Source organism: Macaca nemestrina, chromosome 11 (assembly GCF_043159975.1).
Source record: "Macaca nemestrina isolate mMacNem1 chromosome 11, mMacNem.hap1, whole genome shotgun sequence".
Classification (NCBI taxonomy): Eukaryota; Metazoa; Chordata; class Mammalia; order Primates; family Cercopithecidae; genus Macaca; species Macaca nemestrina.
In genome coordinates this window covers 123628229-123640436 of record NC_092135.1, presented here as the reverse complement: position 1 = coordinate 123640436, position 12208 = coordinate 123628229, and the positions used below count along the sequence as shown (strand labels likewise).

Below are 12208 nucleotides of genomic sequence, written 5' to 3'. Positions count from 1 at the left end.
TTATATATTAATAATTTTGGCTCTGAGGATACACATATATACACATGCATTTGGACTCAAGATTTTTTCCCCATCCCTGAATTGAGCCCTGTCTCTGTGCTATTATTGAGGTCATAAATTGGTAGAAGAGATTTGCATATATCTACTTTTGCAATTGCCATTTTATTAAGTGTTCTGAAGAGAAAGTAAAATTCCCATGAAGAATCAGTTCTCTGTGGAAGTCTACCATTTCTGCACTGGGTCCCGATAACTTACGTAGCCCACTGAACACCCTCAGAGCTCTTTTTTGAGGAGAAATGCTGGATTTGGAGTTGGTATTTAATGAGCTCACTACCTATCAGTATTTTTTCCAAGTCTAACAAGTCTTTGCTGCTGCAATTTAACCACATCTGCTATTTTGTCTTCCGAAAAAATAAAGCTTGTTGAGCTGCTGCCTTCTGCTTGACAAGAAGGCATTGGGAGCCCACTATCCTTGAATAGTGAAGACATCTGAGAGAGAATTATGAGACTGTCTGCCCCAGGAACTAGCTACGAAACATCCCGAATGAATGGGAATCCCTTCTATTTTTAAGACAAGTGAATTGCCGCTCAAATTTTTCTTCTGTGGGACAGTAGTCATGATTTTCTCCATACTTTCATTCTAGGTAGCCCAGCTCCCCCTCCCCAAAGGGGGGCTTTTCTGAGGTGTGTATTTTACACTCTTTCCAGAAATGTTCCTGCCAACATGACACTGATAACACATCCCTTACTGGCTACCTTTGTCCTTCTCATCTCTCTTCTGTTTTTGGGTGGATCTTTTATTTCCCTTTATACTTGAGTTATTCCTGACTGCATTCAGGCCCCCCATCTTTCAGAGATCACTTTCTCACATCAGCAATTTTCTTTTGAAAACAATCTAACATAATTTATTATGTAGTTTTCTGGCAGTAGAAGTAGGAGAGTGGTGACTTCTGCACAGAGAATCACAGAAAATAAAGAGAAAGGAAAAGCACCATGTATCAAGGAAACCTAAGAACAACATTTAAAATTTACAAAAGGTAGGCATCTGGGGCCTTTTAGTGTACTACTGAGCTAAGGAAACACCTATTTAATACATTGTGTCTAAAAGCATCAATGTGTTACAAGCTGAAGGACTTACTGATAACTCTGAATCAAGAGAAAAAGAATCAAATGTCTAATACTCTAAGAGGGCAGAGGAATAACAGTTACACACACACACACACACACACACACACACACACGAATGTTCATTGTAGCACTATTCATTGTAGCTGCAAAACAGAATCAATCTGAGTATTCTTCAACAAGATAATGATTAAATAAATTACTTGACTGTACATTTCTCTCTGTTAAAGTTGTTTCTTGACAAGTTGCACACCATGGAAGTCGGTTACAATCAAAGAAGTGAAAATACAAAACACAAGACTCTATGCACTATGATATCAATTTTGCAAATATGCAAACACATACATGTTATTCACATGTGTCTTAACCACGTATACTTACATGCAAAGCATTTTTTTATATGTATAGTAGGAAAAACTGAAGCCACAGGAGATTTTTTTGTAGAATTTATGGACTGACTCCATCTCCAAGCATTTATTGGTATTATTCAATACGCACTGAAGATATTGGTTGTTTTTGGCTAAAGGCACCTGGCACCAATGAGAGAGAAAGGAGAGACAAGGATGATGGCAGAGACAGCACGTACCTCACAGGCATCTGACCTCATGGACTGCCTATGAGAATCTGTGGAAAGATTAGGCCAGAAGGCCAAGGGGCTTTCATGAGGGACTAGGGAGCCCATGTGACAATGAACACTGCCTAGCTGAAGAAAGGACCATGTGGCTCTCTGAGGCAAATATAACACTTGGTACCCTAGGGGCTCAGAGAAGCTTGCTGTGGAGAAAGGAGAGTGGGGCAGAAGAGAAGCTATGGGATCCGGTGGAACTCCTCTCTCAAACCGTCACTGGCAGCACTGGGAACCTTGAAGTGTTTTCCACATTTGCTATGTAAAGATCTGAATGTGCCTATGCAACGAGCTGAATGTTTGTGCTCCCCAAATTAGAATGTTGAAACCTTAATCCCATAATGATTGTATGTGGAGATAGAAAGGGAAGGAGAGCAGTGCTTTCATGAATGGGATTAGTGTCCTCCTATGAAGAGGCCAGTGAGGCCTTTCTGCCCTTTGAGGATACAAGGAGAAGCTGGCAGTCTGCAACCAGGAAGAGGGCCCCAACAGAGCTCTCAGGCTTCCAGCCTCCAGAACTGTGAGAAATAAATTGCTGTTGCTTATATGCCACACCCAGGCTATGGTGTTATGTTATAGCAGCCCCAACTGACCAAAATAGCTTGTGTCAAGGCACACTTGACACAAGTCACTGGAGTAAGGCTCCTTTCCCACCAAGGAATCCTTGGGAGTAACTCAGGGAAGCTGAGACTCTACTAAATTCAGTAAGACCTAAAGAGCTGGTGAGACCTGGTGTTAATGTGACCTAATTTATATTCATAGACCAGCAAGGAGGCTGGGATATATTTGATTTGTATGTTTCATAGCTGAGAAAAAACACAGGCAGGTAAGAGTAAAAACTGGAGATAATAAGTAGAGTTTAAGATTATAATATGCACACACACACATAAATACATAAATTCATATTCATTGGAAAGAAATTCACCAAAATGTTTAAAATGATTATTTCTCAAAGATAAGATTATAAGCTTTTTCTTGATATTTTCCTGAATTAAAATGTTCCCTTAATAATCAAATAGTAATACCTTTAATTATATAAATAGTATAAGAAAATATAACTTTTAGATATATTTCTGGACAGAATAATTTTTGAATAATTTGAAGCTTTAAAGGATGAAAAAAACTCATATATTGCCTTCCCTTTCTGAACCATCATAAATACATTCTTCTGGAAATTTGACAACACACTAATAAATAACCTTCCCTTCAATTCTTTTCTGGGACTTCAGGGTGAGAGGCAGCATTATGTGGCCCAGTGAAGAAGGCACTTGCTCCTGGGCATGCTGACGGAACATACTATCTGAAAAACATTTCTAGGTGACGTGGGCATGGCGTGTTTTACCTTCAGTCCTCTCAGGGGGTTTCCCGCTCTTACTGGCTGCAGTGCTGCTGACCGTCTCTGATGAGGTGCTCAGCTTGGTGCTGGGGTCCCGCTTGGGCTTGGGTGGTGGTTGCCTCCGTGAGCCACAGCTGCTGTCATCGTCTGTACCCCCAACTGAGTGCAGGGACTGTGATCTCACAGAAAAGCCGCTGGAGCAAGGATGGGGGAGTCTGTCCTGAGGAGCAGGCATTGTCATGAATCCCATGCGGAAATGTTTGCCCACGTAACTCCCTTCGTGGCCTCGCCCTACTTCTCCACCTATGCTGTAAAAGAAAGCAAACCAAAAACCATGAAGATAAAAGGAGCCAGGATATACAAGATCACATGTGTGAGCATATTTCTAATACGGAAACTTTCAAATCTTCATTTTAGTCTGGTGAAAGGCTACCTTTTAAAACAAACTCAAGTAGCATGAAAGCATTCTAACTTTTGTGTTAAATGTTGTTTTCCCCAAAGGAAAGAAAAAATACGGCATAGAACACTTATCTTCAATCACTTTATATTTACTTTGAGGTAAATCTTCTCAGTGGCTTAAAACCGTAAACAAAAATTCCATGACAATGACTCATAGATTCCTTTCGACATGTGACTCAGTCCTAGTGGTCAGCACTTGGGACTCTTGTCCACTTCATCAAAACCATTCCTGCTTTTATCTGCTTAACATATTGGAGAAAATGAAACAAACAACAATAATAAATGTTCTGTTACCAAACACGAAAGAAAGAAAGAAAGAAAGAAAGAAAGAAAGAAAGAAAGAAAGAAAGAAAGAAAGAAAGAAAGGAAGGAAGGAAGGAAGGAAGGAAGGAAGGAAGGAAGGAAGGAAGGAAGGAAGGAAGGAAGGAAGGAAGGAAGGGAGGGAGGGAGGGAGGGAGGGAGGGAGGAAGGAAGGAGAGAGAGAGAGAAAGTGAAGGAAGGAGAAAAAAAGATAGAATGTGACTTGTGAAATAACTGTAATCAATTACTATCTGTATGGAAATATAATTATACACACTAATTTCTGTCACTGGTAAATACTTTATTGAAAATGTTTACTTCCTACATAATAGTGAAATTCACTTCTCTGTGCTGATGTAGTGTCCTGTTACATCAAGTGTATCATTTACTTATTTAAAAATTTCAAACAAAAAATTTTAGTGACTCAAAAAAAAAAGAAAAAAAAAGAAAGAAAGAAGGAAAGAAAGAGAGAGAGAAAGAAAGAAAATGAAGGAAGAGAAAGAGAAAGTGAAAAAGTGAAGGAAGGAAGGAGAAAAAAGAAAAGAGAAAGAGGGAAAAAGAGAAAGAGAAAAAAAGAAAAAAGAAAGAAAGGAAGGAAGAGGAGAAAATGAAAGAAAGATAAGGAAAGAGAGGGAAGGAAGGAAAGAAAAGAGAAAAGAAAAGAAAGAAAAGAGGAGAGGAGAGAAAGTAAAAAGCAAAGGAGAGGAAGGGAAAGCAAAGGAGAGGAAGGGAAAGAAAAGGGGAGGGCAGGAAAAGAGAAAGGAAGGAGGGAAAGGGAAGAAGGAAGGAAGGAAGGAGGGAAAGGGAAGAAGGAGGGAAGGAGGGAAGGAAGGAAGGAAGGTAGGTAGGGAAAAGAAGGGAAGAAGAAAGGAAGAGAGGCAGAGAGGGAGGGAGAAAGGAGGGAGGGACGAGAAAATATTTGCTTAAATTGGTGAAGGTATTGTCAACCACTCTCAGTCCTCCAGAATCTTCAGTTACATTAGAAACAGTTCTACTAAGAAATCAGACACAGAATAAAACAGCAACATTGAGTAAAGAGGTGTAGTTTAAATATCATTTGATCCTGAGATTATTCTAAGCACTTCATAAATACTCAGGGTATGCAAAGTTTCCAAATGTAAGGTTCTTAAGTTTTACATAGGAAAGTTTGGACAAAAATATTAAAATATAAGAAATCCCCTCTAATTTTGAAATTCAAGCAATTATTTAGGAAATGACTCTTGGGTCTCTGTCTATGCTATTAAGTAATAATGCCTCCTTTATGAAGAGAAGGGACACAAATGTGAATGTAAACTTTTAAAAGGAAGATTTTTCTAGAGTTTCTTTTTATCTATGAAGTTATTCACCAAGAGTAAACACAACGTTTTAAAAACATCATTACAAAATATTTGACTGATTTTCTTAGATATGTTTGAATGGTAAGAAGTACCTCTGAGTATATGAAGTCTGGAAGCTTGTTGAGTCTACCTTTCCAGACATGTAAGTTTATTCAGATCTTCATTTACTAAAACTAATTTTGGCTGGCTCTGCCTTCATAATATGATGGAATTTTATATCTTTCATATCATTACAATGTTTGTTGTAATTTTAACATTCTATTAGGAACAATAATGAGAAATGAGATTTTCTTTCCCTTCTTCAACCGGGGACTTATGACAATTACATGTCCTTTGGGGATATAGCCAGGAAGAATTTAACGAGAACATTAGATTCTTGATTCTGGCTTTTAATACCAATGATAACTTGCCTCTCAACCCAAAATGTTTTATATGTATTTTTTTCTATTTTCAATGATATTCAGACACTAAGCACGGAGTACTATCTTTGCAATAAAAGTGGTTGGAATTTCAGTGCACTAAAAATCAACAGTATCCAGAAGCATGAATGGAGTCCAAGTGACAGCTAAGGGGCAGTGTTCACATCATAGCCGAAAGTATCCTAAGTCAGTGCAGTGTTTTTATGCTTTCTCTCTCTCTCTCTCTCTCTCTCTCTTACTCTGTGTGTTTTAAAGAATGGCAATTAAGACATACATTAGAAGCTTATCCAAACAGAGTGGTTTGTGAAAAATGAAGAATTTGAGAAAGGATGGGGTAGTGGATGTGAGGTGCAGTCTTGGTATAAGAAGGTCTATCTTCAGTTTGTGATGATGTGGCTTTGATCTTTCTCATAGATGATATACTTGATGTAATCTAACTTTGCTTTCAATTATTTTTCATCCTAATGTCTTTTGTTCATTTCTGTTGCATCACTGCACAAAAGGTGCTTTAAGGATTTATTTAGCCAGTCATCCCATTTCTGGTAACACAGCCACCTGGGGAAATTTATGTATGTGTTAATGCACATGGGAATTTATGAGAGTTACTAAAAATAATTGTATCAGCAATTTCTCAGTTACTTTTGACCTAAATGGAGACTGAACCTTTTCCCAGACTGATAATTTACTCTGCTGTTTCATTTCAGAATTATCTTTTTTAACAGCACACAACAACTTAATCTAACTCTATTTGCTTTGGTTCATATATGGCTTTTACACACACACACACACACACACACACACACACACAACCATTTCCTTCAAAAGAAATTCAATGCACTAGCAGGTGCCACTGCAAGTTTAGTTTGACCAGACTGTAAATGCAAGATGAAGAAATAGGACAAAAACTAATTTGGATGCAAAGACCATTGTTCAAGTCAAGGCTAGGGACAAACAGTAAAGGTGATGGCACATCTACGTTCAAGAGACCCGAAAAGATTATTAGTCCAAAGCAAATTGAAGATTGTGAAATGCAGCATACAAGTAGTTTCTGAATTTGCTAGGAACCTGTGGAGTTTTTTTTTAAATATACAGATTCCCAGACTCCATATGAAGGGCAATGATTGAATCATACCTGTTGAATCAGAATCTCTGTAGGTGTAGAAGATGAGTTTGTGTTTTTAAAACTATATCCAGATGTTTCAGATGTAGCTAATCCAGAACCCCCCAGAAATATTAAGAACAATAGTTAGGGCCATTAATGAGTAGATTCATCAATTAGAAGCAATCAGGAAGAGGCAAATACTAGGCAAAGTATCACGAATGGGAAAACATACAACCTATTAGCCAAATCTTACTAGGTTATCCTGCAGTAACAAACAATCCCCAGTCCCTAATGTTTTTTAATGACATAGGTTTGTTTCTTGCTTGTATGAATGCACATCAACTGCAGCTCTGTTTCACGTACCTTCTTCATCCCAGGATGTAGCCCCATTGGGACTTTCTCTCCCGGCAGAGAGGGAAAAACACCAACTAACTTATGCAATGTCTCTCCTGGCTTCTGCTCAGATGTGGCTTATAATCTTCCCATCACTCTCCACTGACTAAAACCAGTCTTATGGTCAAGCTTGAGGTCAGTGGCCTGGGGACATATTCTCCTCCAATAAGAAAGTACTGCAAGTCATATGGCAACACAAGGGGATGCATATTCCTTGTACAGGTAGGAGATCAAATACCTGGCAGCTGTGATGGTATGCAACTGAGATCTCTTAAGAGAGCACTTGCCATGAGGAATGAAGTTAGCTGACAAGACAACAATGATCCATTGAGTGCTTTATGTTTCCAATCCCTATAACTCTGGACTCTACACAGAGTTAAAAGGTCCAGGTCCCCAAAGAGGGCACACTCTTTTTAGAAGATACAGCAAGGGTCCCATTGAACAACAACTTAGAGCTGCCCCTTGGGCAACTTGAACACCCCTTGTGTAGTGGGTAATAGGCAAGAAGAAGCTGATCATGGTGGTGTGTACCTGTTTCCCAGACACTCTGGAGACTGAGGTGGGAGGTTTGCTTGAGCTCAGGAGTTCAGGGCTGCAGTGCATTATGATCATACCACTGCACCACTCCAGCCTGGGCGACAGAGCAAAAGCCTAGCTCTAAAACAAACAAACAAAACAGAAGAGTCGTTGCCATTGTGGAAGAGATCCTTGATCCTGGTCAGCAGGAGGTAAGGCTGCTTTTATGCAATGGGGCAGAGAGAAGTATGTGTGAAACCAAGGTAATCCACTTGGGTGCCTCTTGGTACTGTCTTGCCCAAATGTGACTTTGAAAGGTCACATGCAGCAATCCTGGCCCAGAAAGGTTATGGTTACCAGGGGCTCCAACTTCTCATGAAAGAGAGATTAGTCTCTCCACCAAGTAAGCCATTGAGACAAGTGGAAGTGCTTCCTGAAGGTGCGCTGAATTTCGGATGAATGATGGAGGAGGGAGATGATGAGAACCAGTCGTATCTCCCATACAAACTGCAGTGATGAGGACTATAGTTTATCTCCCTAACTGTACCCTTCCAAGTTTCCCCTCAGGAAGAGCCAGAAGGGAGCCAGGAGAGAACTGTTCCCCAAGCCTGCAGGAGAAGGACATCAGCTGAGTCTAGGGAGTGAACTGTGGCAGCTGTGGAGGTGTGTGACTCAGAAATCCCTCAAGAGAGGACCTTCTTTGAGGACAGCAGTCAGCTGACAGCCACCAGCGGCCATCTTCCAAATCTGGTGCAGCATTTTTGTTGAGGCTATGTTGTCCATGGGCAGCTCCTAGACAATGGATGAGCACAATGAGGTATTACACCTGGTTACTTCTTCCCAGATTTGGGCAACCTTTATAGCTGGCTTTCCCTATTGCACTGGTCAAGACCTTCCTTCCCATCACTATACCACAGTCAGATGATCTTCCTATTCAATTGCTTTTCCTCCCTCTCTCCTTTTACAGGTGCTAGACCTGTATTGTGATCTGAGGCTTGTCCTGCCTCTTCCTGCTTCCTCCTCCTTTATCTCTCACAGGCATTCTTCCCAACAAACCCCCCAGACTTCTAACTCTGTCATGGTGTCTGCTTCCTGGGAGACCTGAACTGACATACTTGGGAACACTTATACAACCTCTGGCATTCAGAAACCAAAGAAGCAGGGAAAGAGAGAAGGCATCACGACAAATGGAAGACCCCAGAAATAAGGAATGCCTGTAAAAATAGGTCATTCTCCTGCTTCAGACTGAGCATTTAAATGAGGCTTGAGGATTTAGAAGCTAAATGCACTATAGGAATATTTGGCTGGAAGTGAAAGTTATGTGGGCTAAAGAAAGAGTCTTGTTGCAATAAGACTCCAACACTCAAGATAGATTAAGCCTGACACATCTCATGTTATAAAAATAAAAACAAGTTTCATAATCCTGAATTTAAACAAGTATGCTTTTTCTCATATAATGAAGGCAATGTTGTGAGATCTACTTGTGTGTTGGTTAGTTATTCCATTACAAAACACAAAGTGTAAAATATCTAAATCAAGGAGGGTTATTTTTCCAGAAGTAATTGGTGCAATATTTGTAAATATCTCCACCAAACAAGTTATTGGCTAGTAGAGAGGCCTGGATATTTGTGCACTGGAATCATGGAGTTATAGACTATCCCAGTGCCATTATTTAGCAGCCATATAACATTAGCTACTGAACCCCTGGGGCCATTTCCTTAGCTGTTTAATAGTGGCATTGGCCCCATCAAACTGGTATCAAATTTACCTGATATACTGCATATGAAGCACTTAGCAGTGTGATATATAAAATGCAGTCAATAATTTTAGCCTTAAAATTCCTACATTTACTTAAGTCTTTTCTTACTGAATTTTGCTTATAGGATAATCATTTGCATTATAAGGCCATGCCTGTAAAGCATGCCATATGGTACATGTAACCTCAGAAAACTTCACACAAAGAAAGTCAAAATCAAATCCTACATTTAACTCAAGGTATCAAGATAATCTAGGCAACTGTACCCCTCATGTTATTAACTTTCTTAAATACTTGCATCAGTTTTTCAAAGCACCTGCTGATCAGGACTGATAAAGAAAGGTACAAAACAAGCACTTCAAAATTTCTCTGACAATGCTAATCAACATGGTTTGTTCCTTGTTGTCTCTTGAAATCCATCTGCATTAATGTTGTGTATTCCCTCATGAGAACTGCTTCCTTCCGAAGATAAACAAAATCCATGAGAAAGGTGAGCTGCTAAAGTGAGACGTCATCTTCAAAAGTGACAGGGGTGTTGTTTCTGCATGCAATTTTGAGGCAAACTTGTCAATATTTTGTAATAGAATTTTCTTTGCCAAGCACTGGGAAAAACATAATCCCACTCCAGATAGATAATGATGATGACAATGATGTAGATTGAGAGCTAGATAATGATTGATAGATAAGTAGATAAAGACATTGATCCTCTTTTATGCACATCTAGAAACTTGAGATACAAACTGAAGGGTTGCCTAGGAGTTTGCTTGCTTGAATGGTTCTTTTCTGTAGTGATACTTTGGAGCTGAGCTCAAAAACCTATCTCTGAAACTGATTCATACTCCAGTATATTTCTATCTTTGCAAACTTTGCAAACCATTTAGGATTTTTTTCTGTTACATTTTCAAAAAGATGTATTTATCTAGTATTAGGGAAAGGGCGCATTCAACCATAAGTTAAGTGGGGGAACATCTGAAAGGGAAATGGTGGCAGTTACAGCTGTAAAGAAGAGGATGAGATTTGCCTGTGGGCAGGTGGGCCACTGTTACCTGTGAACTCTTGGAATCTTTCATGTGGGCATTTCACTATGAAGGAGTAGAAAGAAACTAATATTTCTACTTTCTTCCTTAAAAGTATGACTTAAAAAGTTTATATTTGATGCTGCCTCCCTGTTGCCTTTTCTTTAGATGCTCAAAGCCAAATGCTTACCTAGTTCTGCCCACTGAACGTCCCCCTGGCCCATCCTACCAGAAGGATTCCTGCTCCAGTATAACGGCCTTTTCTAGGTATCAGGACCAGCTAGGTTGAGCTATGTTCATGGAAACTGGCCATCAAAAGAGCCACGAGTAACACCTCTTCCTGTCTGACAAGGAATACACCTCAACTCAATGTCAGACTTTTAAGAGAGAGGCATAATTAGTTTCATCTGCTTTGATTTTTGGCAGATGGAACTTGTCATACAATTCATCATGTTCACACACTCTTCACAGCCCCATTGGCCTTGAGTACAAATGGCTGGTCACATTCACTTACCCCCAGATTCATGAAAGCAGGCATTCTGTCTCCTTGCTCACCACGCTAGTCACTAGCACACATTTGTTTTATGAAGGGAAAAGTGAATAATGGAAGTAAGTCCCCTTTGAAGATAGCCCAATAGAAGGATTAGTTTAAAAAAAAATTGTGGACATATTTCACTTTTGCTTCCCAGGGATGCATTCTCCCTTATCTTTGCAATGGAAATTTCTGTAGGGAAGTTTTTTTTTTTCTTCTCGGTCCACCATATTGCTCAGTCTCAGCCACACAAATGTTGGATCACCCTGGCCACCGTGACTATTTTAGGAACTGGCAAATGCCTCAAGGTGGTCCAATCAGATTGAACCCAGGGCACGCATGAAGCTGCACTGGCCGGAAATCTGGACCTGCTTCATCATTTTTCCCATTGTGAAGGAAGATAAGTGGGACCAGGTCTCAGGCCTTGAAGAAGACCTGGCTATAACTATGTCTGCAGCTAGAATAATCCCAGAACTGTTGAGATATGTCAACTACTAAATTCCAGTTTGTTGAAGCCATTTATATTTGGGTTTCCTGACAGATGTATTGGGAAAAGTCCTAAATGAACCAGTGTAATAATATGCAGACAGTAGTTACTAAATAAAAGCTATTGGCTAACTTTTATGAGAAAATGCAACAGGTGTCAGGGATAGACTGGGGATGATACAACATGGCAAACAAATGCATCCCACTTTATTATTTGAAGAAATCCTTCCTATTTAACACTATGAATAAAAATAATTAACTGCTTTACATGTTTTCCCTATATCTAGTTTTTAAATCAGGCAGTATACTTGGATATGAAAACTTGGCTTCAGTAAAATTAAACTGTGTTCATATTTTCTTCCAAATTGTTCACTCACCATTGCCCTTAATGTTTTCTCTGAGCCACATATGCTCATTCAAAACCATAATTTGTGGATTTTTTGCCTTAGGCTCAAACACTCATTTTCACCACTTCATATCCTCAATGATATCTATTTTCTACTTTTATGCACCTAATATTTTAACTCTCCTAGTTTTTTTCAGACATTAATTTCCTGTGTCTGGCTGTTTATTGATACTTCTTGGATATGAAGGTCAAGTGTTAAAAATGGGATTTTTACACATCTTTTTATTAACTGCTGTGATGAACTGTTACAGAAAAATAAAATAACACAAGAAATAAAAAACTGTCCTGAAGAGAAAGGACTCAGTTTCTATTAGTTCCAGATATTATATTTTAAGATGATGATGATGATATCCCCCCTCTCCCCGAGACGGAGTCTTGCTGTGTCGCCCAGGCTGGAGTG

The 12208-nt window shown here is 39.4% G+C and overlaps 1 protein-coding gene across 8 annotated transcripts in view; it reads right to left on the bottom strand.

Moving 5' to 3' along the window:
- The window catches only part of LOC105481327 (neuronal tyrosine-phosphorylated phosphoinositide-3-kinase adaptor 2), a 325733-nt gene that overhangs the window by 208997 nt on the left and 104528 nt on the right, over positions 1 to 12208 (bottom strand). For all 8 annotated transcript variants that reach the window (XM_011740831.3, XM_011740832.2, XM_011740839.3 and 5 more), the window contains one exon: positions 3093 to 3394. In XM_011740831.3, the coding sequence (XP_011739133.1) occupies positions 3093 to 3394 (302 nt within the window). The remainder of the gene's footprint in view (positions 1 to 3092; positions 3395 to 12208) is intronic.